This window comes from Colletotrichum karsti (genome assembly GCF_011947395.1).
Source record: "Colletotrichum karsti strain CkLH20 chromosome Unknown Scaffold36, whole genome shotgun sequence".
NCBI classification, from domain to species: domain Eukaryota; kingdom Fungi; phylum Ascomycota; class Sordariomycetes; order Glomerellales; family Glomerellaceae; genus Colletotrichum; species Colletotrichum karsti.
Genome location: NW_024065936.1, coordinates 368,418 through 393,456, shown reverse-complemented (window position 1 = coordinate 393,456; position 25,039 = coordinate 368,418). Strand labels below are relative to the sequence as shown.

Genomic DNA, 25,039 nt, shown 5'->3' with positions numbered 1-25,039 from the left:
TTTCTTTCGGAGGAGGCTTCTCGGTTTTTGAATTTCGTGTTGCCTTTGACGAAGTTGATGAAACACACTTACATACACACCTCACACAGGGTACACATATACACTTTGATTCTTGTAACGGCGCTCACATGCGCCGCATTTGGGAAGGGTTTTTGAAAGGGATAAATGGATATGGTAGTCGGTAGACAAAATCAACCAGACACGATCTCCATCAACAATGCGCATCACTTCAATATGCCGAGTAACTTTGCTGAAAGATGAATACTGCCGCTGGGTGACATCCTACTTTGACCCACCAGCGGTCGAATTAAGGTTATCGGGAAGAAACAACCTCATTTCGACCAGGCACGCACGACATTCCGGGCAGTCCACAACTGGGATGGGGGCATCTCTTCCGATCGCGAACCCAGAATTGGGATCCATCTGATTGGGGCCACATCGAGGTTGACCTCGCTAGATGAGATATCGACATGATGATCGGCAGTGAGGGGGTCCCATCTGGACACAAGGGCAATGGAACAAGGTGACATGTCGATTGCCTCAGTCAATAGCATGTTTGCCATGGAGGCCAACGTGCTCCAAATTCTTCCTGATTGGATGCATCTTTTCACTTTTGTTTCCAGCTCGGGATACTCGGGCGCATGACGGGCGGGATGATCGGGTTTGCGCCGTGACATATCGTCTCAACATTTCTCGACCCAGCGCTTCGACATCATGGATCAGTAGCAGAGCACCCGCCGTCAGCATTGGATCTGAGGCCATACGTTAACCTCATCGAACACAAATTCGACAACGTCTCCAAAGCAAACCAGCTTATAACGAAATCACCGCCGCCGAACGATGGAACCAAGCGAGATCTACGACAAAGTCAACGAACGCTACGGCTCCGTCGCCAAGAGCAGCACCGCTGGAGAGTACGAGCAGACGGTCGCCAGGGCGTTCGGGTATTCCGAAGAGGAGCTCGCCCGCGTTCCCGAGGGCGCGAATCTGGGCGTGAGCTGCGGGAACCCGATCGCGCTCGCTAATCTGAGAGAGGTGTGTGCGGGTTTTCCCCGGTGGTGTTGCTGGTTAACCAAAGCAAGGGAGAAACGGTCGTCGATCTCGGCTCCGGCGCCGGCTTCGACGTCTTCGCCGCCGCGGACAAAGTCGGCCTGAAGGGGCGCGCGATCGGAATCGACATGAACGACGTGAGCCGATACCACGATCCGCTCCGAATAAATACTGACGAATCGTAGGAAATGCTCGCCAAAGCCAACGCTATCAAATCAAAAACACCCTCGTCCCCGCACACCGCCTTCGTCAAGGGCAGCATCACGTCCGTCCCGCTTCCCTCCTCCAGCGCCGACTGCGTGATCAGCAACTGCGTCATCAACCTCGTGCCGGCCGCCGAGAAGCAGCTCGCGTTCCTCGAGATGTTCCGCATCCTGAAGCCCGGCGGCCGCGTCGCGGTCAGCGACATCCTCGCGCGGAGGGAGCTCACGGCGGAGATGAGGGGGGACGTCGCGCTGTATGTCGGGTGTGTGGCCGGTGCGAGTCTGGTGGGGGAGTATGAGGAGTTTCTTGGGAGGGCGGGGTTTCAGGGTGAGTTTTTTCGGTGATCATGATAATGACAATGATGAAGTGTCCGTTGGTGAGAGTGAACGGGGCTGACTTCTGAAATCGGTAGATGTGGTTATTGTGGACAGCAAGAGTGACTTGAATGTTTATTACACGGCGGCCGGTGAGGGGATGACTTCTTGTTGCTCGGGTGGTGCTCCGGGGGAGGGTGTCGCGCCGCTTGGGATCGCTGATTTGAACGAGTGGGCAGGTAAGTTGATCTTGTTTTCCAAATTGTCGAGAATATTAGCAGCTAAGATGTCCAGGATCTTTCAAGATTTATGCTGTCAAACCATAGAAGCATGGTAAACAGCCGGTCGACAGAATCGGAGCCAACAGAACCTGAAACACTGAACTTCAAAGTTGATTGCCATTCTCGTATTTTCATAGATCTCCGTGACTTATGTCTTTGATGACTGGTAATCTCGAAACTGTCTGGAATTTGCTTGAGTGATACCTCACCCCGTGTCTCGAGGTCTTCGGCGCTCGCCCAGTGAGGGACCCGCTTTTCCGGCGACTGAACGTACCCACTCCCCGCCATAAAAAAATCGCCGAACGGCAAATTCTCTTCAACATCACCCGAACAATTTCTCCACAACCCGACCGCGTCCCGAAAAACTTGGGGAGAGGAACGGAGACGAACCACGCGCGACACCGATCACTGTATTGCGCCTTCAACCACAAAGTCTAAATCCCCAACAACCTCATTCTGTACTGAGTGGTGAGCTGGAGGAGCAATGTCGCTGTACCACGAGACGGCCGAGATCCTCTCAGCCAGCCCCGATCACGGCGGCAGTCTCAAAAGTCGCGTGTTCCGCAAGAAGGGACTCAAGTCACCTCCCGCGCAGGTGTACGCGCTCGCGTTTGAGACGGCCAAGTGGAGCGGCGTGTTGAAGGAGGTCGTCGAGGCGGCGGATCTGCTGCGCCATGAGCGCAAGGTGAGCAAACGCTGGAGTTTTCAAGGACGCTCACTTACCACCACCACAGCTCACACCAATCCTGGCATTACTCCTGACCCACGACTTCCTGTTAGCGAAAAGTGGCATTGCGCTACCGCAGTCTCACGGCTTGAGGCAGACCATTGAACGACACAAGGCGCGCCTCACATCCGAATTCACGCGAGCGCGCCTGAGGCGCAAAATGCCCTCAGTGGATGAGCTTAGAGCAGACGTCAACGCAAACGCCGATCCGGAGGGCAGGCATCCGCGGTGGATCCGGGTGAACGCGCTCAAGAGCGACGTCGAGACGCAGCTGGGGACGACGTTCAAGGGGTTCGAGAGGGTCTTGACCATCGCGGACGTGACCAAATCGACGGGGAAGGCGATTTACATCGATGCCCACGTTCCGAATCTGTTGGCTGCTTCGCCCGGAACGGACGTCACCAAGTCGCAGGCTTACAAAAACGGCGACATCATTCTCCAGGACAAGGCGTCATGTTTCCCGGCGTATCTGCTGGACCCCCGCCCCGAGGACGGCGATGTGATTGATTCGTGCGCTGCGCCAGGGAATAAGACGACTCATCTTGCGGCTGTGATGAAGAAGCATGAGCCGGAGCAAGGCGCGCAAAAGCGGACCATATTCGCGTTTGAGAGAGACTCGAAGAGGGCGCAGACGTTGGAAAAGATGGTCAGGATCGCGGGCAGTAGGGGAATGACGAAGATCGGGCTGGGGCAGGACTTTTTGGAAGTTGATCCCAAGGGCGAGGCGTATAAGAACGTCGGCGCGCTGCTGCTTGATCCCAGTTGCTCGGGGAGCGGTATCGTGGGACGTGATTCAATGCCAGAGTTGCATTTACCTGAGATCGCTGCCCCTGGCGGTGCGAAAGGAAAGACGAAGGGCGCGAAGCCCGCGGCGAAGCCCGATAACCGAAAGCGCAAACGAGACGAGAATGAGGAAGCGAAGCAGATGATGATTGACGACGACGGCAACACAGTCGAGATTCAGTCCGAGCAGGAGCTTCAGAAGCGACTCAACTCATTGGCCGGGTTCCAGCTGACGCTACTTCTCCACGCGATGAAGTTTTCTGCTGCTAAGAGGATTACGTATTCCACCTGCTCAATCCACGCAGAAGAGAACGAGGGTGTGGTTCTGAAGGCGCTCGAGTCCAAGCTTGCGAAGGAGCGTGGGTGGAGAGTGTTGTTGAGGGAGAAGCAGGTCACCGGAATGAGAGAGTGGCCTGTCCGGGGACTTCCAGAGGCATGCGGAGGGGACAAGGCGATTGCCGAAGCGTGTATTCGCACATACAAAGGCGATGGTCATGGTGTGATGGGGTTCTTCGTCGCCGCGTTTGCGAGGGACGGAGATGATGTAGTCGACGATGACGGGCCGTATGTTCGTGACGACGAGGGAAAGATCATCAGGGATGTCACGGGGATGCCGGTGTTGAAGAGTACCGGGGAGCCTGTAGTATTGGCTACCAACAAAGATGACGAGGTCGTAGAAGATGCGGATGATGGCGAGGAAGAGGACGAGTCGAGTGAGAAGAGCGCGAGCTCGGACGATGATGATGAGGAGGAGGGGGAGGAGGAGTGGGGTGGTTTTGACTGAGGGAAGTCATCCATGGTTAGCAACATCATAGACCTCCACGCTTTACAGCCACCGAGTGGCTTGGTTCCACTAATAAATGTTAATAGCTCATTGGCTGGTGTCTCAAAGGTGAAGTTGAAGAATCAGTGCCCCCCAGGTTCTTTGGAAAGGCAGCCCACACAAACCTTTGACCGTCGTCAAGGGGATTTTATCAAGACGGTTTGTTTACTTTTACAACTGCGCTCTCATCTCTCATTGGCCCATCTGAGGAGCGACCACGAGCGGTTGGCCTAGACATGAAGATTTTTTTGTCGACCTTGTCAACAGGCCAATCTTTTACTCTCCCACCCTTGCTACCCTCCCACATTCTTCCTCCATCGACACCTCACCACCTCAGTGTTGCCCATCAACCAACTACCCTCGTTGCTCGTTTTTCAGCACAAACATCACCAAATAAGAACAACGCTTCACACTCATCACCCATTAATATGGATGCACTGCAGGTCGTTGGTTTGAACCAACTGGCTATGTCCGAGATAATGAATATTCTCCAAACCGGCACACCTATTACCCCTCCTCCTGCAAACCTGCCAAGAACCTCAGAAGTCATCCTTCGTGTTGTCTCCATGGCTCTCGACCAGGGATGTCTGCAGGAGATTGGGCCGGTTTAGAGTACCGTGCTTTATGTCGCTGCCGACATGGCCCCCGACGATACATGGAAAATGCTCATGGCGGCATATTACTGCCAGAACTCTGAGGTCTTCCAGCAGGCTACCCGCAGCCTTATCTTGAAGGTGAAGCAACGCCATACCTATGCATCCCTCATGACAACGCTCTTGAAGGGGGAACATTGGAGTGCGCAATGGCCTATCTGTGGTTTGTTTACCTTTGTCACACCTCACTTTATCATGAATCCCACTGACATTTTACTATAGTTGAGCTGGAACGCGCCCGTGGCCACGCTTTAGCTTCCCTCAATACCGTGGTCGATCTCTCGTGGACCAACGCGCTTCTTGCCTCCCCTGAAGGTCTTGATCTCAGGGCCATGTCAGGCCCCAACGATACGCTTGCGGAGAGGGTTGCCAAGAGCATAGCTGCTGCCTTCCTCCGAACCCATCTGCACTTCAGAAGACAGCAGAACCAATCCACCATTGAACTCTGGCACGAACTCAAACGCTTCTGTGGCATCAAGAAGATTCGCTCCCAGAATGGACAGGAGATTGAGGTGGTGGACCAGAACGAGGCGGATGAGAACGGTCACACATACATGATGCCTTTTGAGCTTCGGGAACAGCTCTGGCCTGGTCTGCAAGATTTCCGGGCGTCAACTGTTGTTGGCTTGACCCTTGGAGCGTTTCCCCTCCCTCCTGTTTAAGCCTTTTGTTTATTCACTATCTTGTTCTTCCTCCACGGGTACTGCTCTCAGGGCTACACTCGTCAGAATTCACCCCGCGCTTCTCTTGTCATGGCAACAAAGCCTTTACGAATGTATAACTACCTGTTGGATTGATCACATCGCTCTATGGACTTAGTCATAGGACACAGCAACTCCCCTCAACAGGCCAACAGCGCCTTTGTTGTCATATTGTCATACAATGTTCTAATTCTTGTTGGTATAAATACCTTTCTCTTGCCTCCTTCTGATTGTTTTTTCTTTCCTGTCTTCTCGACATCACCAACAGCAGCATCTGCCGCCAGGATGAACCAATCTGGATTGGTTGACTAGTAAGTTGACTTTACAAGTAGCGAATGATAGAGAGGTCTTCACATCCCGACTTGGCAATAAGTGACGTTTCATGCGATGTGGTCCAGACCGCGTTCCCCCTGCTTCAGGAGGAACACCCCTGTCTGAACATCGACAGGGGTTGTAAACGACATCCCACCATGTTCCCATCCAGAAAACCTCACTTCCCATCCTCAACACCTTCGCGTCTCTTTTGACATGACATAAAGTCATGATGCTGACTCACAGGATGACCCAGTTCAGTTCCTGGCTGCCCTTACTCGTTCAATTCGCAAACGCGCAGTCCCAAGACCAGGCCCCGCTGCGAGCAGAACCCGACATCGGTCTTCCCACCCTCAAGCTAGTCGCATGTGAGTTCATCCAAACTTTCTCATCACACAATTCTGACCTTCCATCACAGACGTCACGGTAATCCTCGCGGGATCAACTCTACCTTAACCTTCATCCTTCGCCCCGAACCCAACCGCTGACTCACGGGCACTCCCAGCCATCAACCGAGGTCGCCAAAGCCTTAGAGCCAGAATGGGCTGCCGTCAGGTCGTCCGCGACTGATTTCCCGATGGAATGGATAGACTCCTGTCCCGACGACACAAGATGCCCAGATAATCTCGGCTACCCCGCCATCAAACTCTACCGCGACCAGACGCCGGTTGCCGAGTACAACGGTCCCCGGACTAGCGACGAGTGAGTTCCAACATGCGTACTTCGCTTGCGATGATTATATTATACCCTCTATTACTGACATTCACTTAGCATGCTCCACTTCATCTCCCGCGCCTCAAGATCCTCCCACATCCCCACCAAACTCACACCAGAAGAAGCAGAATCCTTCAAAACCATCGACTCCTTCGTCTGCATCGCCAACTTCCCCCCCTCGGAGTCGAACCTCCGCGAGGCCTTCGAGGCCGTCGCGGAGACGCACTGGACCGAGTTCACCTTCGGCATCGTGGAGGATCTTGGAGGAGATGCAAAAGTAGTCTGTCACAAGCGCGACGACGAGAGCGCGCACACCTGGACCTCGGGTGCCGAGGGCCTCAAGTCCTGGATCCTCGAGACCTCGCGGCCTGTTATTTCGGAACTCTCTGTCGCGAATCGTCAACATTTACTCGACGTACGTCACATAATCCCTCCCACCACAAAATATGAAAAAAAAAAGACTGACAGCCGGAAAGCGCGCTTGGCCAATGGTCTACATCTTCCACCCCGACCCCTCAACCCGCGCCACGCTGCGCTCCCAACTCCACTCCTTCGCAAAGAAGCAATACGCCTCCCTGACCTGCGTCACCGCTGACCCGGCCTACTTCCCGGACCTCCCCGCCAAGCTCGGCCTCGACCCCGCGAGGGACGGATGGCCGGCCGGCGCGGTCCACCAGGTGTCCAACGGGCGGATATACCCGTACCCGAAGGGGCGTGGGTTCACGCCGGGGGAGCTGCAGAGCTGGGGGCTGGATGTGTGGCAGGGGCGTGTGAAGGCATGGACGCCGCCGGGGCAAGAGCCGGCTGCGGAGGATACCGGAGGTGGTGGTGGGAATGTGAGGATCGTGGGGAGGCATAATTTGAAGGTGAAGAATATTCCGGGGTTGAAGATTAAGATTGGAGGAAGGGAGAGGGATGAGCTGTGAAGCTGTTAATTCGTTCTCAGCTTCATGCCGAGTGTTGCTCACAATCCCACTTATCAATGCACTAAAGTTGCGTGCGTTGCATCTTTCCTCCCTGCTCTATGCACTTTTAGTTGACAGTCTCTGGTTTCTTTTATTAAGTATCTGTGTAAGAACGTAGAAAATGTGTTGAAGTCCAAGTCCATAATGCGGAGCAGCGACCCATTCGGTTCGATAGTCCTTACCTTTCCGTTCCTACCCTCTCCTTATACATAACGTCCGTCAAGGATACAGACCAACATGAATAAATCAAGGACGACAGAGACAGCGACAGCGACAACAGAGAGAACGACGACGACAATAGAGACAACAGCAACGACGATAGAGATAAGGACGACAACAATAGAAACAAGAACGACAGTAGAGATAGCAACGATAACGGAAACAATGATAACAATACGAGTAACAACAACAATAGATACACTAGTAGTAGCAGATCGTTAGAGAGGTAGTTGAATGAAGAGCTGATCTGTCCCTGCACAGACGCACAGTCTTTGATTGTTCTCGGGGTAGAGGATTTATCTTCAATTGAGTTTTATGCTGCGTTCGCCGAATCTCGCAAGAGGCCCTAGCTCAACGTCATCGTGGAGGACTTCAAGTGTCGCGAGGATCCCCACGAGCCAGATAACAGACTGAAAACATCCTTCTGGGTTCAACTACCGACGCAGTAGTCCAAGTAAGCCTGACTTCAGACTATAGATAAGGTTCAAACACTCCGACCAAGCTCGAGCCACCATCTCCTCCTCTTCCCTGTCCTGCTCCCTCAGAACCACCGCCGCGATAAGCCACGGCAATTGACAGCTGTCGACCGTCGACCCGAAACGGTCAGAAATCCGGGGCAAGATCAAACCAAAGCCTCCTCCTCCGATCGAGGAGCGAGCTGAATGCACTGGCAAAGTTTACGTCGGTCCTCGCACATGGACGAGGGGCAGGGCAGACGGACCACACCAGAAACGGCCAATCTTCGTCCCGCAAAAACCGTCGTCATCCCGAATCCGGCCCACGAACGGCTGGGGCAACCCGGCCACCGCTCCGACACCTTCCCGTCGATCCTCACGCGAAACAAGCCTCGGCCCTGACGACATTGGCCCCCTCAATCCTTCCGATCCCCCGCCTGCGCTTCCCAAACGTTGCGGTCCGCACCAGCTGAGTCGGGGGAAACACCACCAAGAGATTCTTGCTCGCGCCTGGCGTCTCATCCGAGCCCGAGGGACCTGGGTCTTCCCGGCAGCTCGTAGGATGCGGAGGAGCTGGCCACAGTAAGAACCCAACCGAAAAAGGACGTGACTGACTCTTGGAGCTGGGAGAGGGGATACCGCCGCGTTTGAAGGGAGGGGAAAAGCCTAAACGGTGGCGATGTTTAAGGACAGCGAACACGCAAACCCCATCCTCAGCCTTGCAGCAGACTGAGAGGGGTCCTGGCCAGGTAAAAAAAAAATCGCCTTGTTGCAGACGAAACCGTCGCAGCTCATCATCGCCGCAGAAACACATCGGCGTCAACAAAGACATGGACCCGCTGAGCAAAGAAATGACCATCGACAAGCCCAACATGGTAACGACGACGACGACGACGACCTCGTCGGAAAAGTTCTTCGAGGTGCGCTCGCCCGCCAGCTTCGCGGCGCGGATGTGGTCGCGCAACCAGCACAGCGGCGTCCCCGTCGTGCCGGACGGCGACGTGATCCTCGTCGTCGGGCTGGGCGAGGAGACGGCGGAGCTGCGCGTGGACTCGCTCATCCTCAAGCGCGCCTCGAGAGTGTTCAACGCGATGCTGTCGTCGCGCTTCAGGGAGGGCCAGAAGCTGCTCGACAGGGGCGGGGAGCCCGTCAAGATCAACCTGCCCGACGAGGACCCGGAGATCATGGAGCTCATCCTGAACATCCTGCACCACCAGAACTCGCGCGTGTGTCAGATCGCGGCGGCGGATTCCGTCCTGGAGGTCGCGGTCGTCGCTGACAAGTACGACCTCGTGGACGCTCTGAAATATGCGTCGCAGACGATGCTTCTGTACCACGAGCCGTCGATCGAGCATCTGACCGTCGGCGACCTGTGGCGGTTGGGTCTGGCGGCGGGGTTGCTCAATGAGAGCAAGGCTTTTGAGAAGGTTACGAGGATGCTGGTTTGGAATCACACGGTGCCGTTCATCCAGCTCGTGGACGCGGAAGACGTCGTCGACATTGAGTTTGGGCTGCGGTTGTGTTGTGAGTTTAGATGAGAGCACTTGCTCATATCTGAGAATCTTCGAAGCTGACGTCACGAACAGATCTGTTGGAGAAGGAGAGGCAAGACCTGAAGACTTCTTTGCTGCAGCACCTCCTCCCCATCATCTCCACGGGAAACCAGCTCCGTCTGGTCGAGATCAAGGTCGACTCGGCGGAGCACTTTGACGCGTGGCCGGAGTTGATGAAGCTGTTCGGGGCCAGCCTCAACGAGATGACCAGATTCGCCGAGGGGCTCGTGCTGGCGGACCGGAGCCGGCGCGCCGCGGGGCCCAACTCGGATTACATGAGGCACTTCAGAAGTCGAGGCGGGATACGTCTGGCGGACGCGCGGAAGGGACGAGACTGCTGAGTTTTATGAGGCTCATGGTGATGATGCGGAAGGGAGGGGAGGGATGATAGACTACGGCGTCAATGGATCCTGCACTTGCGTTTTCTCATCTCATCTGCACGAAAAGTACATAAAAAGATTCCAGGGAAGTGAAAAAAAAGCCAAAGAGAAGTCAATATTTCCCGCAATAAGAGTCGCACGGACGGCTTGCTCGGACGCGGTCCATCCATTCTAGAACGTGTCGACTTATCTGCTTTAAGCTCATTTTCATCGATCGTCGTTTAGTTTGAATCCGGTTGTGGTCGCATCCACTTGCATGGGATTTTTAGCAGGGTGACATTGAAGCCGAGTCTATTTATTCTTTTCGGGCTGGGCAGCAAGCCACAACTGCGGCAGCCGAGGCACATCGAAACGTGGCTTCGTAATAAGTTCGGTCAAAGGCCGATAAACCCATGCCGGAAGGATTGCAAACGGCTCCGTTCCGCGAAGAAGTGTGCGCCTGCAATCGCCGTAAATACCAAACAAAAAAGTCCGCCGCGCCAAGTCCTCGACTTTTCCCAAGTAGGGCTTGGTCTGGCCGAGGTAAAGAACAGGACAAACAGTGAGGAAAAAAAAAGTTGATAAGCAAACAGTGGAGTCGATTTTCTAATGAAAAAGCCATCAACCTCGGCCATCGTCGAATGGGGATTCCAGAACCCATGGACGGGATCCAGAATTTATGGGCTGACCAGGTGCGGAAGTTGGCACGGCGGCGCGGTCCAGGCAAATTGAACCAGGGCAAACAAGCACAATTTTAAGAGATTTTCCCTCCAAGACTCAAGAGCCGACGGCTTGGGAGCCAAGTCTGACAGGGTGAAGCAGGGGGCCTCCCTGGGCCGCGGTCGCCGGTGATCTGCCAGCTGGACACTTCGATCAGGCCCGAAAAGAACGAAATTCGAATCGGTCCCGAAGGTGGACCGGCTCCGAATGGAGAGCGTTGTTGATCGTTGGGTCAGAGACGGATTCGTAGAGGTTCTTTCGATGACGAAAATGCCGAGCGAGAGACATTCCATACACCGACGCTAGAAGACTAGTAGGTCGCGAATGTAATCGCCGTGTGTGAGCGATTCTAATCGAGGGGACGTCCGGTCTGCTTCGCGCGCTAGCATTGATATTCGCGAGGGTCGCGGCCGATGCTCCGAGACGAGACCTCTTTCGATGCATGCCAATCTGCTCCCAAAACGGCATGCTATGGTTTGTTGGTTGGTGAATGGTTGCGCTCAACGTGCATCATCTCTTATCGTCAAGCATGAGATCCTGAACATGTATCCAGATCAGGCAGCCCGGAGATACCAAGTCCTCAACAGACGATAAGCCCCTTGCTCTCAGTTCATCCGCTCCGTGGGTGAAGTCGGCCATGCAATCTGACTGTTTGCGGCCTCGTATGTTGGTGGGCCGGTCGCCAGGCTTTCTCTATCCTTGGAATATGATTCAGACCAGACATATTTAGTCGGTCGGCCTCCTCGCACCATCCGATTACGAGCGCGTGCGCGTCCGTTGTTAGGGATGAACTGGACAAAGTCCGAACGGTCGTCTCAAATCCCATTCTGGCTTTGTAATTAGAAATGGCCGTACCTGTCAACCTGAGAAAAGGGGATACGATACGGGGGTTGGAAGTCGACCAATTCCGTTGGAGTTGGGACATGAAAAACGAAAAAAGGCGTCAAATCGACCTCGGCACGGAGGGTCGACCCGCCGACATCCCGGCTTGTGGGGCTCTGCAAGCGAGCTTTGAGCCGCTAAAATAGCCCTTGACCACGTTGTTTTCGGTCGATAGAGCCCGGTGTGACCGTTGTTGAGGGTCCTTCCGCCTAGCCCACACGTCATTCCGCCGATGCATAAGCAGGTACGTATCCGATTTGGACGGAGAGCCGACCATAAGGCCCCACCTGCCGTAAGCCTGCATAACTGAGAGCCGAGTTATGCAATCCCGTTCGTCCTGTTCTCAAGAGGAGGGTATCTGCCATCGCAGCTTGAAAAGAGTCTATCTTGGTATGGGGCACTCTGTAGTGTTCCTGCAATTGATCCTTGGCATCACATCAATCTCAACTCTCAATCCCGTCTTCAAAAAGTTTCAGGGTTGCAATGCCTATTCATCCAAGCACGCCCAGACGATGCTGCACCTTTCGGACGCTTCTCACGGGATGAATTGCTTTGAAATCTACCAAATCTGCGACGCTTACACGACGTGCCGCTTGCACTAGCCCGCGACACCAGTGAGGCATCGACTGCGCCCGACCCGGAGATAAACCCTTCGGCCATGTTGTCCCCGGAAAGCCACCCCGACCCTCCGTGGTCATGGAGTCATGGACTACCACGGATGCAGAGTGCTGCGCCAAAGAATTGTGCACGCGGAAGCCATCCCGTCCGGGTGGGCTTACACCATGACCGGTGGATCTCTTCCCATCACACACCCCCTGCCAGTCCGCCCCGATGGAGAATCTGTTGTGATACGGGCACCGACAAAGGGTGAAGGGCATGGAATTCGCATTAGAAATCTCCACTGCGGCCACCCGGCCTGGCGCAGTATATAGAACATGCGCCGTCCCAGTTCTCCGGGATTCAGATCTCGCCTCAGATCTCCTGCTCATCATCCCCGACCCGGAACATCAGTCTCGACCTCGAGCGTCGACGATCGTCAACGAAAGCACAGTCCAGTCTGACATCCGCTACGATATAAGCTTATCAGGCCACCCACCGCGGGTCCGCCTTACCACCACGAGGATACCACGAGTTCGATCACAACAAACACTCCCATCACAATGGCGTCAGCGCCTCAGTCTTCATCGTCCTCGATGACCGTGACCGAGGCCGATATCGAGGCCCAGAAGCCCGTCAACAAGGCCAACTACTTCCACGTCCTCTTCGACCAGGCCGGCGTCACACCGGCCGTGCTGGAACGAAAGTACCCCGGTGAGGGTACGCCCGAGTCGCCTTTCGTTGTCGACTTCCTTCCCGAAGATGCCCATAACCCACAGACCTTTCCCATGTGGAAAAAGTGGACCTTTACCATTCTCCAGGCAATCGCGACCCTCGCGGTTGCCTTCGTCAGCACCGCCTACTCTGGCGGCATCGCTGAGGTTATTCGCACTTTTGGTGTTTCTACTGAGATTGGCATCCTTGGAGTCTCTCTTTTCGTAGTAGGCTTCGCTTGCGGTCCCCTAGCCTGGGCTCCGCTATCAGAAATCTTCGGCCGTCAGTTCTTGTTCATCGGCACTTACATCTGTCTCACTGCCTTCAACGCCGGAGCCGCTGGTGCTCAGAACATCGAGACGCTCATCGTCCTCCGGTTCTTCGCCGGTGCCTTCGGCTCTTCGCCCCTGACTAACGCTGGCGGTGTTATTGCCGATATGTTCAACGCCGAGCAGCGTGGCTTGGCCACTGCTATCTTTGCTGCAGCCCCGTTCTTGGGTCCTTCGATAGGTACGTCGAATCTCGTTCATCTCAACCCATGAAACCCCTGTACTGGTGTATTTGCCTATGCGGAGCCAGAAATATGGTCCTGCGGCCTGGTCCCCCAAACCATGAAAGCCCTGTGTTGGTATACTTGCCAATACGGAGCCGGTCTTGCGGCTCCGGGACCTGGCGCGGCCGAGCGGCCGGAACGGGCAGCTGGTGGGTCCTGGCGGAGGTCCGTGCTCCACTTCGCCGGCGTCCGGTATCCCAGTCGCCTACGCCGGGCACCCCTCGAGACATTTCACCTTCTTCATAATCACTTCCACCGCTTTGTGAGACGAAATTTTTGACTAACAATGGAATTATGTAGGCCCCATCGTTGGTGGCTTTCTTGGTGTCGCTGAGGGTTGGCGCTGGATTGAGGGCCTCATGGCCATCTTCACCGGTGTCATTCTCATCATCGTGACCTTCACCGTCCCCGAGACTTACGCCCCCGTCCTTCTCCGTCGCCGTGCCGAGAAGCTTGAAAAAATCACCGGCAAGCAGTACGTCTCCAAGTACGAGGCTCACCAGGGCCGCAAGACCATCGGCCAGCAATTCAAGGTCGCCCTGTCCCGCCCTTGGATCCTTCTTTTCAAGGAGCCCATCGTTCTTCTGACCGCCATCTATATGGCAATTGTATACGGTACTTTGTACATGCTCTTCGCCGCCTTCCCGATCGTCTTTCAGCGTGGCCGTGGCTGGTCTCCTGGTGTTGGCGGTCTCGCCTTCCTGGGTGTTGCCGTTGGTATGATCTTTGCCGTCATCTACACCGGTTTCGACAGCCGACGCTACATCAAGGTCTCCAAGGCCCACGGCGGTTTTGCTCCCCCCGAAGCTAGACTCCCTCCATCCATGGTCGGCGCCTGCCTCCTGCCCATTGGTCTTTTCTGGTTCGCCTGGACCAACGGTCCCGAGATCCACTGGGTCGTCTCGATCATCGCCTCCGGATTCTTCGCCGCCGGCCTCGTCCTCGTCTTCCTGAGTCTGCTCAACTACCTCATTGACTCCTACGTCGTCTTCGCCGCATCCGTCCTGGCCGCCAACTCCGTCTTGCGTTCCCTCTTCGGCGCCGCGTTCCCCCTCTTCACCACCCAGATGTACGAGAACCTCGGCATCCACTGGGCCTCCTCCATCCCCGCCTTCCTCGCCCTCGCCTGCCTCCCCTTCCCCTTCCTCTTCTACAAGTACGGTCACATCATCCGCGCCAAGTGCTCGTACGCCGCCGAGGCCGCCGCCGTCTTGGAGCGCATGCGCAAGACCCACGAGGAGACCACCGAGGACGAGGCCATGGCCGAGGAGGAGAAGAACGAGCGCGAGCGCGCCCACTCCGCCGGCGTCATGTCTGATGACGAGCGCACGGTGCAGGGCGAGCTCCGCGCCGAAGATGATGAGGCCGCTCGCAAGCAGCAGGCCTAAGCGTCTTTGATGCGACGACATTTTTTCCTCTACAGATCACGGTTACCAAAAAAAGTATGTTTAGATGGTGGGATAGATGATGATACCCGGAGGCACACGTGTCTACGTCATGACACGTTCAGCATTGCGAGGAGTTATTTTTGGCATCATTTAGAGTATTTATCACGGCGGCTACAGGAGCCTCATTCAACTCATACTAGATAGACATCTCATCGCATAATCATAGTAATAGAAGTCTATGGACTATTTCAATACCGCTCCCCTGACGGCTCATCGCAACTCATTCGCTCAGCTTTTGAGCCATACTGGATGGTTGAACTACTTTTGACCTCGTCGCTTCACACGTTCGAAAAAAAATACATGATGCAAGACTCGTTTCATAGAGCTTTTGTTTGCTGGGCTTTTTGGCGGCATATGCTCAAAAGTATCAAGCTTCGGAATCAAGTGGTATCAACTCGATGATGAAAGCGACTATCAAGTAACTACGATGAGACCGAATGGTGGGACACCAGACCCAAAACTCTCTCATTTCTCCCAATGACTGGCTCCGCGTTCTTAGCTTTCCGAGGTGCCAGGCTGAGCTTACCAAGAGAGGCAAACTTGACAGCGCCCCCAGCAGCCGGGATGTTATTTGCAAGACTCCGTTTGTTGGCGAACGCCAGGGTCGCGAACTTGATGGCTTCCTTGTAGGCGGAGGGCATCCCATACTCGTCGCTGGTCACTAGCTCCGGCCCGTGACGAGCAACTTCCTTCCCCAGGTCTCTCATCAACGTCGCATTCCGCGTCCCGCCCCCGGAAGCCACGACTCGCGACACCTTGGCTCGTGGAAGGATGAAGTCCGCCAGGCTGTTCGATATCGATACCACGGTAAACCGCGTCAAAGTCGCGAGCAGATCCTCCGTGGACTCGGTAGCATATTTCTCGAGGACGGCATCCGCGTAGGCAGCGCCGAAGTCAAGCCGCCACGCAGACCTCGGCGGCTTCCGTTTGAAGAAGTCGTGCTTTAGCAGATCTTCAAGTAGACCGGGAATGATCTGACCCTGCGCCGCGAGCTGTCCATCCTTGTCGTAGCCCAGTCCCGTGCGAGCTTTGCAGACGTGATCCATCATGACGTTCCCAGGACCCGTATCGAACGCCATCATCTTGCTGCGGTCCGCATCCGCAAGTTGCAAGTTGGCTATCCCGCCGATGTTGAGCGTGACCGTGGGGCCGTCGTTCCGAAACGCGACGAAGTCGAGATACTGCATCAGCGGCGCGGCGGATCCTCCGAGGGCGTGATCGATAGGTCGGAACTGGGTGACGGTGTCGACGTCCGTCAGGGCGGCGACGACGCCGGACTCGGCGATGAAGAACCCGCACGGGTAGCCGCCTTTGAGCCAGCGGTCGACGAGGCTCTTGTTGCCGCTCTGGACGTACTCGCGTTCTTTGACCCGGTCTGGGGGCTCTTGGTAGATGGTCTGGCCATCGTAGCCGATGACGTCGATATCTTGTGGCTTCAGGTTGTTCTTCTGGATGAGGCCATTGGCGGCTTCGGCGTAGAGCGCGCCGGCGGCGTAGTTCAGGCGCGTCATCTCGAAGATGGTCAGGTCGTTGTTGAAGGCTCGGAGGATGAGTGGCGATAGTTCTGGTGGCCAGTCCACGGTAAGGCCATCTACATATTGAGGTCGGGAAGGGTGTCCATCCTCCGCGATACTGATCTGGCAGAGAACAACATCAACGCCATCAAAAGATGAGCCGCTGTTCAGGCCCACGATGTAAGACATCTTAAAACTACTTAAGAGGTCATAAGACGATCAATCGAAAAAGGATGCGAGAGCTTCGGGCATCCATTTGACTTATATAGAGCAGTCAGCTCACAGCCCGAGTATAGGACAAATGCTTCTACGACTACTGTCGCGGGGGCTATTTGAAGACGTGGGGGTAGCCTGTAGAGTAGATCTCGTTTGATCTCGGAGATGCGGCTTGGGCCAAAATATCGGAATAGCTCCGTCGGGGGATGCTCCGAAAGAAAGGAGGAATGGCGGAGAGAGGTCTTTGCATGACGTTACATCAGCATGTGTTGATCATACCAAGGCGCAGATCGCAAATTCTTGAAATCATCCAAAAGTGTCGTTTATCATGCGCAAGCGCACCCGCTCGCAATGCGAGCCCACTAAAGTGCTGTCATCAAAGCTTGATCGAGCAGCGATCCAGGGATCTCAAGTGGAGGGGCGGCAAGCTGTGTTTGCCCATTGACCAAACGTTCTCCAGCATCCAGGTTCTGTCCCTCTTTGGTTGATGAAGTATGTCGCCTCGTCTGATCGATACAGCTGAAGTCAGCCATGATGTGTCCGCGGAAGTTCTCCAACAGCGCCTTGATGACGGCCACTGTGCTGTATGCACATCAATCTTCCTGGAGAGTGAACATCCCCGTTTCTCCTCATCCTCTCTTCAAATCCCAGTCTCCGCGTCTCAGATTGAGGCTTCGTCAAGCGTCAGAGACATGTTGTGTTCAGTAATCAACACTCAGGAATAGACCCTAAGAATTTATCTTGATAAATTATGCCACGGGCGACATGAGTTGAAGTTGGTGTAGATGGGACGGTAAGAAGTTCGTATTGGCGGTGAGGTTGACACCCAACTGGAATAGTTTTGGGCTGCAGAATAGGTATTGTGAAGAGCCAGCTTGAGTTGGTGATTCCCTCGGTTCTTCGGAAACGTTGCATCGGATGATGTCTGAGTTAAGATCAGCAAATCTTTCTCGTCCTCTTTGATGGGTGATGTATGAGACGCTGTCAGTTCCCGTGGTCTCAGCCATTATGATTCTATCGATGGCAGGACTGGCAAAATCGGAGGCGACGCCTACCGCAGCTTCAATATTCATGAACGCATACTCAATTCATTGGCACTTCAGATACCTAGATCATCTCGTGTGTTTAGAGGTGTTTGGGCACCGGCCATGTTGCTCCGCAAACTGAAGTGGTGTACGACTCAGAATGCGGGGGATCGACATCGGGACGCTCCGCCGGAGGCTCCCCCGAAGCTTGGTACTAGCCAGGGCATCCATGCGGTATTCTGTTCCAAGCCGAGTTCTGCTCAAATGCTTCAGGAAAGTCAAATTTAGCGAGGTAGCTATCAAAATATTAGGGAAGTAACTTTAGGGTAAATTTCCCTCTTCCACGCCTCTTGATTCCTGAGGACATGGTATTGTTTCTGGGTAAATCACCTCCGCTGAGTTTCAGTTGTCGTGATAAGTTTTCTTCAGAGGTTCACCATTCCAGGCTATGAAAGATGTCAGCTGCCAAATTCATCTCCTCAGAATTCATCAGTGTGATGGATTGAATCATTTGCCTTCATTGAAAGAGTGCCCGTCATCATTCATTCGAGTCTCGGGTCTCAAATTCGCATCTCCTCACCATGGCTATATTCGACATTGACTGGCGGTCCAACGCTTGGGCTTTAGCCTACTGTGGTGTCTCAACTTTCGGCGCCCTCTGCTACGGCTACGATCAGATTTATTACACCGGCCTCCTGGGCATGCGCCCATTCATCGATGATTACGGCACTACGACTGATGGCGACAATCGCAAAGCCCTGACTACATCTTTCATGTCGCTAACGGCCTCAATCATCTACGTCGGCGAACTCTTGGGAGCTCTCTTCGCCGCCCCGATAAACGATCGCTGGGGCCGCAAAGCCGTATTCTATCTCGCCTCTTTCTGTATCATCGCCGGAGCAATCGTTCAGCTCACTGCGCACGGCATCGAAGGTCTGATTGTTCTTGGTCGAATACTCATTGGCCTCGGCGTTGGACAATTCACAGTAACTTGTCTTCTCTACATTGGCGAAGTCGCTCCGTTAGCTGTTCGGGGCCCGGCACTCATGATGTTTCAATTCATGCAGTCTTGCTCTCAGCTTGTCGGCTCGGGCATCACTCAAGGCACCGCAGCCATTCCGAACCGGAACGCATACCTGATTCCGATGGGCTTGCTCATTCTTCTTCCTGGATTGATGATAATAGCCCTGCCTTTTACACCAGAGAGCCCAACGTGGTATGCGACGAAAGGACGCTTGTCCAATGCCGAAACCGCTCTGAGAAAGATCAACAGAAGCCGACCGAACTACAACCCTGCATACGACGTCCGGGTATTGAACGACGCAGTGCAACGAGAGACCGCCGATGCGGCAGAGTCCAGCTGGATCTCACTCATACGGGACCCCACGGAGCGCCGGAAACTCATTTTCTCATCCGGCGCTATGGTTGCACAGCAGATCAACGGCATTCAGTTCTTCTACTCATACGGCGTAGTATTTGCGCAATCGATTGGCATAAAAGAGGCCTTCACCATCTCACTCATAACGAACACCCTTCAAGTCATTTCTGTCGCCGTCTCGGTCATACTTGGCAACCGAATTTCGCGCCGCAAAACCCTGCTGAGCTGCACGGTCGGAATTCTCAGTGCTCTTGTTGTCGTTGGAGGGCTAGGCTCGACACGAACCCCGTTTTCGGCCGGTATTAGTGCCGCCATCGTCGTCTTCTCCTACATCGTCATCGTCTGCTTCAACTTCTCACTGGGGCCTTTGGCTTTCACCATTGCTTCTGAGATGGCCGTTGGCAAAAACAGGAACAAAATCATGGCATGTTCGATTATCTGTTTCTTTCTGACAGTGTGGGTCATCGCTTTCGTTTCCCCCTACTTGTACTACGACGCAAAGTTGGGCCCGATGCTCGGGTTTGTGTACGCCGGCACAACAACTATCACATTAACATACATCTGGTTCTGCGTGGGCGAAACTACCGGACGAAGCAACCTCGAGCTTGAGAGGTTTTTCGTTGAAGAGGTTCCGGTCCGTAAATGGGAGACGCATCGGTTTGCGGACGTGGACGCTGCTGGACATGGCAAGTCGGTCATTCAAGTATCAGAGACAGTGGTCAGCTCGAAGGCTCTAGTATCATCGGCATCGTCATGATGATAAGCTAAACATGAGTTGTTTCGAACGCAAGCATTGCTGTATGGTTCCAGGTGACGTACGAAATCGGATTCTTCATGCTTGGAGTAGAAGGTTTGTTTGTCACTCCGAATGAGTTTGAGTCGCGTGCCCCCTCATCCCTCCGCAACGACTGCATGTGGTGTTAGCCGATATTCCACCGGAAGGTAAGTTCACGTTCCCCTCCTTACATCTCGCATTCGCTTTTCATCGACAACTATTGCTATCATCTACAATCATGATATTCGACTACTTTCATTTTTATTGCGAGGATGGCCCCGACGCCCAAGACCAATCTGGCCTGTGATACTTGCCGTCACAGGAAATCACGGTGCGACGGAATCCGTCCAATATGCAGTCACTGTCGACATTCGGGTCGCGAGTGCACGTATAGACCGACACCAACTAGCCTTGAAACGTAAGCAAAGACATCCGGCCTCAATCGCAAGTCGAAGGCAAAACATAGGCGAGATAAAGTGCTGAAGAAAACAGTGATACGTCTGTCCTATCCCGCCTGGCAGATGTTGAAACACGCGTCAAGCTACTTGAGCAGACCACAGCTCACGACCATCGTGCGGCAAAGAGACATGGAGCCACACCCTCTGACACCAACTCGACGGAGCATCGGCAGTCAGTCCTAATCAAAGCTCCTGAATTCCACACCGCTGCAGGCTTCAAGATGCTTATATACTGGCCGAAAGTCCGACTCAACTTTACGCTCCCTGGCACATCGGCCGCGGACTACCTCTTTGAAACGGATCAGCTAGACCCATGTCTTATCCGATCTGATTCTTCAAAAACCCCATCATCTACATTGGCGTTTTGGCAAATATCTAGAGCGCTCGAAGATCTCTACGACAACTCAACGACCTTATTGCCTGTCTTCATCGCTGAGCTACTGCATCGCTGTCCGACTTTACAGTGCCAGTACTTACTTTCTACCCTACGGGACATATTGGGAATGAACATGGACTCCTTGGAAACTGTTCCAGTTGACCTTAAACAGCTATCAAACTCAACCTTGCTAGTTGTTTCCATTGCTTTGAGATTGGCCGACGAGAATCGACTGCACTTACGTCCGGAGCACCTGACGGATCTGTCCGAGTTTTGTTTCGCTACCGTGCTCCAGAATCAGTGGATATTACTATCGAACTCGACTGCGGACAGGATATCACTGTCCTTACTCACAGCGTACTGCCTGGTGTATTTCTGGGCGAGGCCCCTCCACGCACTGGGCCTACTTCAGTCAATCGACCCAGTGATGCGCACCTTTTCGCTGAGAAATGGTGATGAATAGTACGTAACTGCTTTTGCCAACTCCCGAATCTCAAAACTGTTCTGCTCACTCTATCATTCCAGTCTCGGCAGGCTCTTTTATAAGCTTCATTTCATTCTCGAAAGGTAACAGACTGTGGTTGAGATCCTATGATCATACCTACTCAAGTTCACATCTATAGTGACATCCTCACGGAGATTGATGGTATGCCATCAGACCGAACATTCGAGATACTTGGCAAGAGTTACGAGTACTCGGTCCTAGACCCTCTCGAGAGCCACTCATGGCTCCGAAGCCATCTCAACAACGTTCTGCAACATCTTTACAGTTCCAGCAAGGCTTACGCGCAACCTCACGAACTGGCTCATTTGGTCTGTAACCTTTCATCAGATCTTCGAAACTGGTTTCAATCCCAACCTCTACATCAACGATTCGTACGAGACTCCACCGCCTTCAGCATGAATGCTTCTTCCATGCCTCTTCGTACTGTAAGCAGTGCCCTGCATCTCCTTCAAGTCAAACTTTAACAGGCATCTAGAGAGAAGTCGCACTGCGTTACTTTGCTTGCTCTTTTCTTCTACATCGCCCCGTGTTGTACTTCTTCCTCCACAAGGACATCGAGTACACCGTTCGACCACCCGACAACACGACCATTCGATCGGATCAGGAACCTTGGATCCTCGAGTCTTGCAAGGATTGCATCGAAAGCGCAGCTCTTTTCGTCCAGTTTTCCTACATCTGGGGCAACTCTCAGAGCAGCAAACTGGAGCGATCTTACCGTAGCTGGTGCGATACACAACTCTTGCTGGCCGCCTACCTAATCTTGCTTCAAGTGAAATCGGTCCCCGCCTTGACGCCCGTCTGCCGGAACGTGGGGGACTTGGAGGGCTTGCTTGATCATGTTGAGCGTATTCTTGAATGTTTTCCTTTGGAATCTCTGAAAGTTCGCAAGAGTCTGGACATTCTTCGCAACCAACGCCAAAATGTCGATGTTTCTTCTCCCGTTTACTCTCACAGCTCCAGCCAGTGCGATAGCTGGACAACACCGGGAAGATAGTAATGAAACTTTTCCGTTGGTTTCCAACAGGAAGAAGCCCCATACAACTCATCTTGCGAAGCCAAATGAGTGCAGCCAATGTGTTTTCTCATTTCTCATTTCTCGAGTACACGCCTCAAGAACTGCTTTTGCCCTTCCACATTCTTCTCAAACGACTTGCCTCCCTTGTATAAATCAAAATGTCCACCCTCAACCCTCAATGCCTCTCCCAGAGGCGCCCGCCTGACGCACTCCTCGGCCGCATCCAAGGAAGCCTCATGATCCCAGGTTGGTAAAACAATTAGGTACGGTCGAGTACTTTTGCGAACTTGCTGCAGCGGTCGTGACAACATTATGCTCAACAAAGACCTCCCGGCAATCATGTTCGGCCAGTCTTCTCCATGCTCCGGTGCTAACCTGGCCCACCCCTCAACAACCTCTTGCGAGGCCATGACCGCTGTAGAAGATCCGTCGCTGACCAGCTTGACGTACTGCGGCTCCTTGGCTCCCAAAAGCCAACCAACGATATCTAATGTCGCCGTGGCTGCCAGCGTCAACGACCGAGTAAGCGGCATCTGCAAAACACCCGCAGGACCGTCCACCAGAGGGCACTGAGAGATCCCCGCAGCGAGATCGTGGTCTTCGCTCATCAGCGCCGTAACGTGCATCCCGCCAAAGCTGCTGCCCCAGGCGACGATGCGTGCCGAATCGACCCAGTCTGCTTGGTCGGGTTCTCGAACCCACTTGATCACATCTCTAAAGTCTTGCAGCTCGTGCTGTACGTTGAGGATGTTTCGCGGAGTGCCCTCGCTCTCTCCGAAGCCGATGTAATCGAACGTGACGGCAACGTAGCCCTCGTACGTAAAGGCGCTGGCGAAAGGAGACAGACCTGCGGCTTTGATGGCGCCGATGCCGTGGCCCATTACGATTGTTGGGACGGGCCGCCTCAGCCCATCTGGTTTGTAGATTGAGATGGCGATTTTCAAGCTGTTCCGGCTCGACCGAATGAACCGATCTTCAATGGTGTAACCCATCTCGGCGAAACGTTTCCCGAATGAAACAGAAACTCTCTTCACGCATTAATTCGTCGATGAGTGATCCAAAATAAGGCGGTTGGCGCCACGTCTTACAGCTTTTGAACGATCGTGAACTTGAATGAATATAGACAGAGGTGAACAGTGACTGCCGTTGCCCATGAGGTCATCAACGCTTCATCCAGACGTTGAACGACGAGTAGTGTACTTCCGAGACAAATCTCTGTGAGGCAGACCTCGGCTTGTAGTGCGGAGTATCATCGTCTGACGTCGCTCTGGTGAAAGCTTAATGGCTGCATATTGCGGGGAAGATGCAGACTTGGGACGACGCTCGGTCTCTGACAATGTGAATGCCGTCCCTCCATTGACCCCACCAACATCGGGTGTCAATAGTTGTTTCCAATACCTTTCATCGCGCTTTCAGGCTGCTGTTTGGATTGCTTTCTGATCGCTGGACAGGCTTCTTCGTACAGCAGTATGTCGACTTTACTCAACTTGGCCCCTTCCGGTGTAACCGGCCGAATTCCCGATCTGCTTCGCAGCTTGAAGTTGTCCAAGCTTTCGCAGTCATTTTCTCGCAATGGGTGGGCCAGGTATGCCCTGGCACTGATGCTGGGTTGGGCAGCCATGAAGAAGACGAGCAGTCTGTTGGGAGCCGCCGTGCTGAACAACTTCACTTGGGATAACTACGACTGGCGGCGGGAGTTGGTGTTGGTCACCGGCGGTTCCGGTGACTTGGGAGACATGCTTGTACGCAAGCTTGCGAAAAACTGCATCAAAGTCATCAGCCTTGATGTGGTACCTCCAAGAAGTCCATTGCGTGAGTATTCTGTTTCTTTCTCAGTTTACGTCCACTCTGTGTGATCACTCAGCTTCTCTCGGTATAGATGAGGGTTGATGAGTCTTTTAATCATGTCGTTCACCCCCTTTCCTACACGAAGTTCTTCAACGCCCGTAGTCAAAGTTTGAAAGCTACTCAGCTGACAATTCGTTGAGCATCCAACGCGTATTTCTACCAAGCAGACATCACCAGCTCAAGGTCCATCAAGGAAGTTGCGGAGCAGATTCGGCAAGACCACGGCGACCCGACTGTTCTGGTGAACAACGCCGGTGTCATGAAAATCGCTACAATTCTGGACGAGACAGAAGAGCAAATCCGCCACGTCTTTGACGTAAATATCATCGCGCATTTCCTTCTTATCAAGGAATTCCTCCCTTCGATGATCAAAAAGAACCACGGACACGTCGTCACGATCGCGAGCATGGCCAGCTTCGTCACAGGCGTACAGAACGTGGACTACTCGTGCACCAAGGTCGGCGCGTTGGCGCTACATGAAGGCCTAGTCCAAGAGCTTCGGCACCGATATCACGCACGAAGAGTGCGGACGAGGTAAGGAAGTCTCCGGGAATCAATCAAATCTCACGAAAAGAGACTGACGAGCTTGGTGGCGGGAACAGTATCATTCACCCGACTTATATTCGTACGGCTTTGATCGAGAAAGTTCACAGATCAGGGAAGTTCAAAGCAGTGATTCTTGAGCCTGAGCATGTGGTGGACCGAATCTTCGAGCAGATCATGTGTGGACGTAGTGGGCAGGTTTTTGTACCGAAGCAGTACTCACGGGCGGCTGGAGCGCGTGGATGGCCTTACTGGGCGCAGGAAAATCTCAGGAATGCCCAGAAAGATGTGCTTTTTCACGTCTAGTCTGTTCGACTAGATATATACGCATTCTCGTGCGGAACTGGATCGAGTTGGTT

At 53.8% G+C, this 25,039-nt stretch overlaps 7 protein-coding genes across 7 annotated transcripts; 5 read left to right on the top strand and 2 right to left on the bottom strand.

Moving 5' to 3' along the window:
• Positions 1–840: 840 nt before the first annotated feature.
• Positions 841–4,143, top strand: CkaCkLH20_09873 (NOL1/NOP2/sun family protein; the record flags this gene model as incomplete). Its single annotated transcript, XM_038892588.1, has 6 exons — positions 841–1,035; positions 1,083–1,187; positions 1,236–1,581; positions 1,667–1,807; positions 2,329–2,534; positions 2,584–4,143. The coding sequence occupies 6 exons, from the start codon at positions 841–843 to the stop codon at positions 4,141–4,143; spliced, it is 2,553 nt and encodes an 850-aa protein (XP_038742155.1).
• Positions 4,144–4,844: 701 nt separating this feature from the next.
• CkaCkLH20_09872 (uncharacterized protein) lies at positions 4,845–10,095 on the top strand (the record flags this gene model as incomplete). The annotated part of the gene is made up of 9 exons (XM_038892587.1): positions 4,845–4,998; positions 5,058–5,426; positions 6,076–6,216; positions 6,267–6,274; positions 6,354–6,550; positions 6,620–6,977; positions 7,039–7,407; positions 9,008–9,725; positions 9,788–10,095. 9 exons carry the CDS (start codon positions 4,845–4,847, stop codon positions 10,093–10,095), a joined length of 2,622 nt encoding a protein of 873 aa, XP_038742154.1.
• Positions 10,096–12,875: 2,780 nt separating this feature from the next.
• On the top strand, positions 12,876–14,967 carry CkaCkLH20_09871 (MFS multidrug transporter; the record flags this gene model as incomplete). The annotated part of the gene is made up of 2 exons (XM_038892586.1): positions 12,876–13,536; positions 13,880–14,967. The coding sequence occupies 2 exons, from the start codon at positions 12,876–12,878 to the stop codon at positions 14,965–14,967; spliced, it is 1,749 nt and encodes a 582-aa protein (XP_038742153.1).
• Positions 14,968–15,449: 482 nt separating this feature from the next.
• On the bottom strand, positions 15,450–16,730 carry CkaCkLH20_09870 (uncharacterized protein; the record flags this gene model as incomplete). Its single annotated transcript, XM_038892585.1, has 1 exon — positions 15,450–16,730. The coding sequence occupies one exon, from the start codon at positions 16,728–16,730 to the stop codon at positions 15,450–15,452; it is 1,281 nt and encodes a 426-aa protein (XP_038742152.1).
• A 1,633-nt stretch (positions 16,731–18,363) lies between these two features.
• On the top strand, positions 18,364–19,917 carry CkaCkLH20_09869 (uncharacterized protein; the record flags this gene model as incomplete). The annotated part of the gene is made up of 1 exon (XM_038892584.1): positions 18,364–19,917. One exon carries the CDS (start codon positions 18,364–18,366, stop codon positions 19,915–19,917), a length of 1,554 nt encoding a protein of 517 aa, XP_038742151.1.
• A 2,446-nt stretch (positions 19,918–22,363) lies between these two features.
• On the bottom strand, positions 22,364–23,170 carry CkaCkLH20_09868 (alpha beta hydrolase; the record flags this gene model as incomplete). Its single annotated transcript, XM_038892583.1, has 1 exon — positions 22,364–23,170. One exon carries the CDS (start codon positions 23,168–23,170, stop codon positions 22,364–22,366), a length of 807 nt encoding a protein of 268 aa, XP_038742150.1.
• A 588-nt stretch (positions 23,171–23,758) lies between these two features.
• Positions 23,759–24,675, top strand: CkaCkLH20_09867 (short-chain dehydrogenase reductase; the record flags this gene model as incomplete). Its single annotated transcript, XM_038892582.1, has 2 exons — positions 23,759–24,101; positions 24,278–24,675. The coding sequence occupies 2 exons, from the start codon at positions 23,759–23,761 to the stop codon at positions 24,673–24,675; spliced, it is 741 nt and encodes a 246-aa protein (XP_038742149.1).
• Positions 24,676–25,039: the final 364 nt, after the last annotated feature.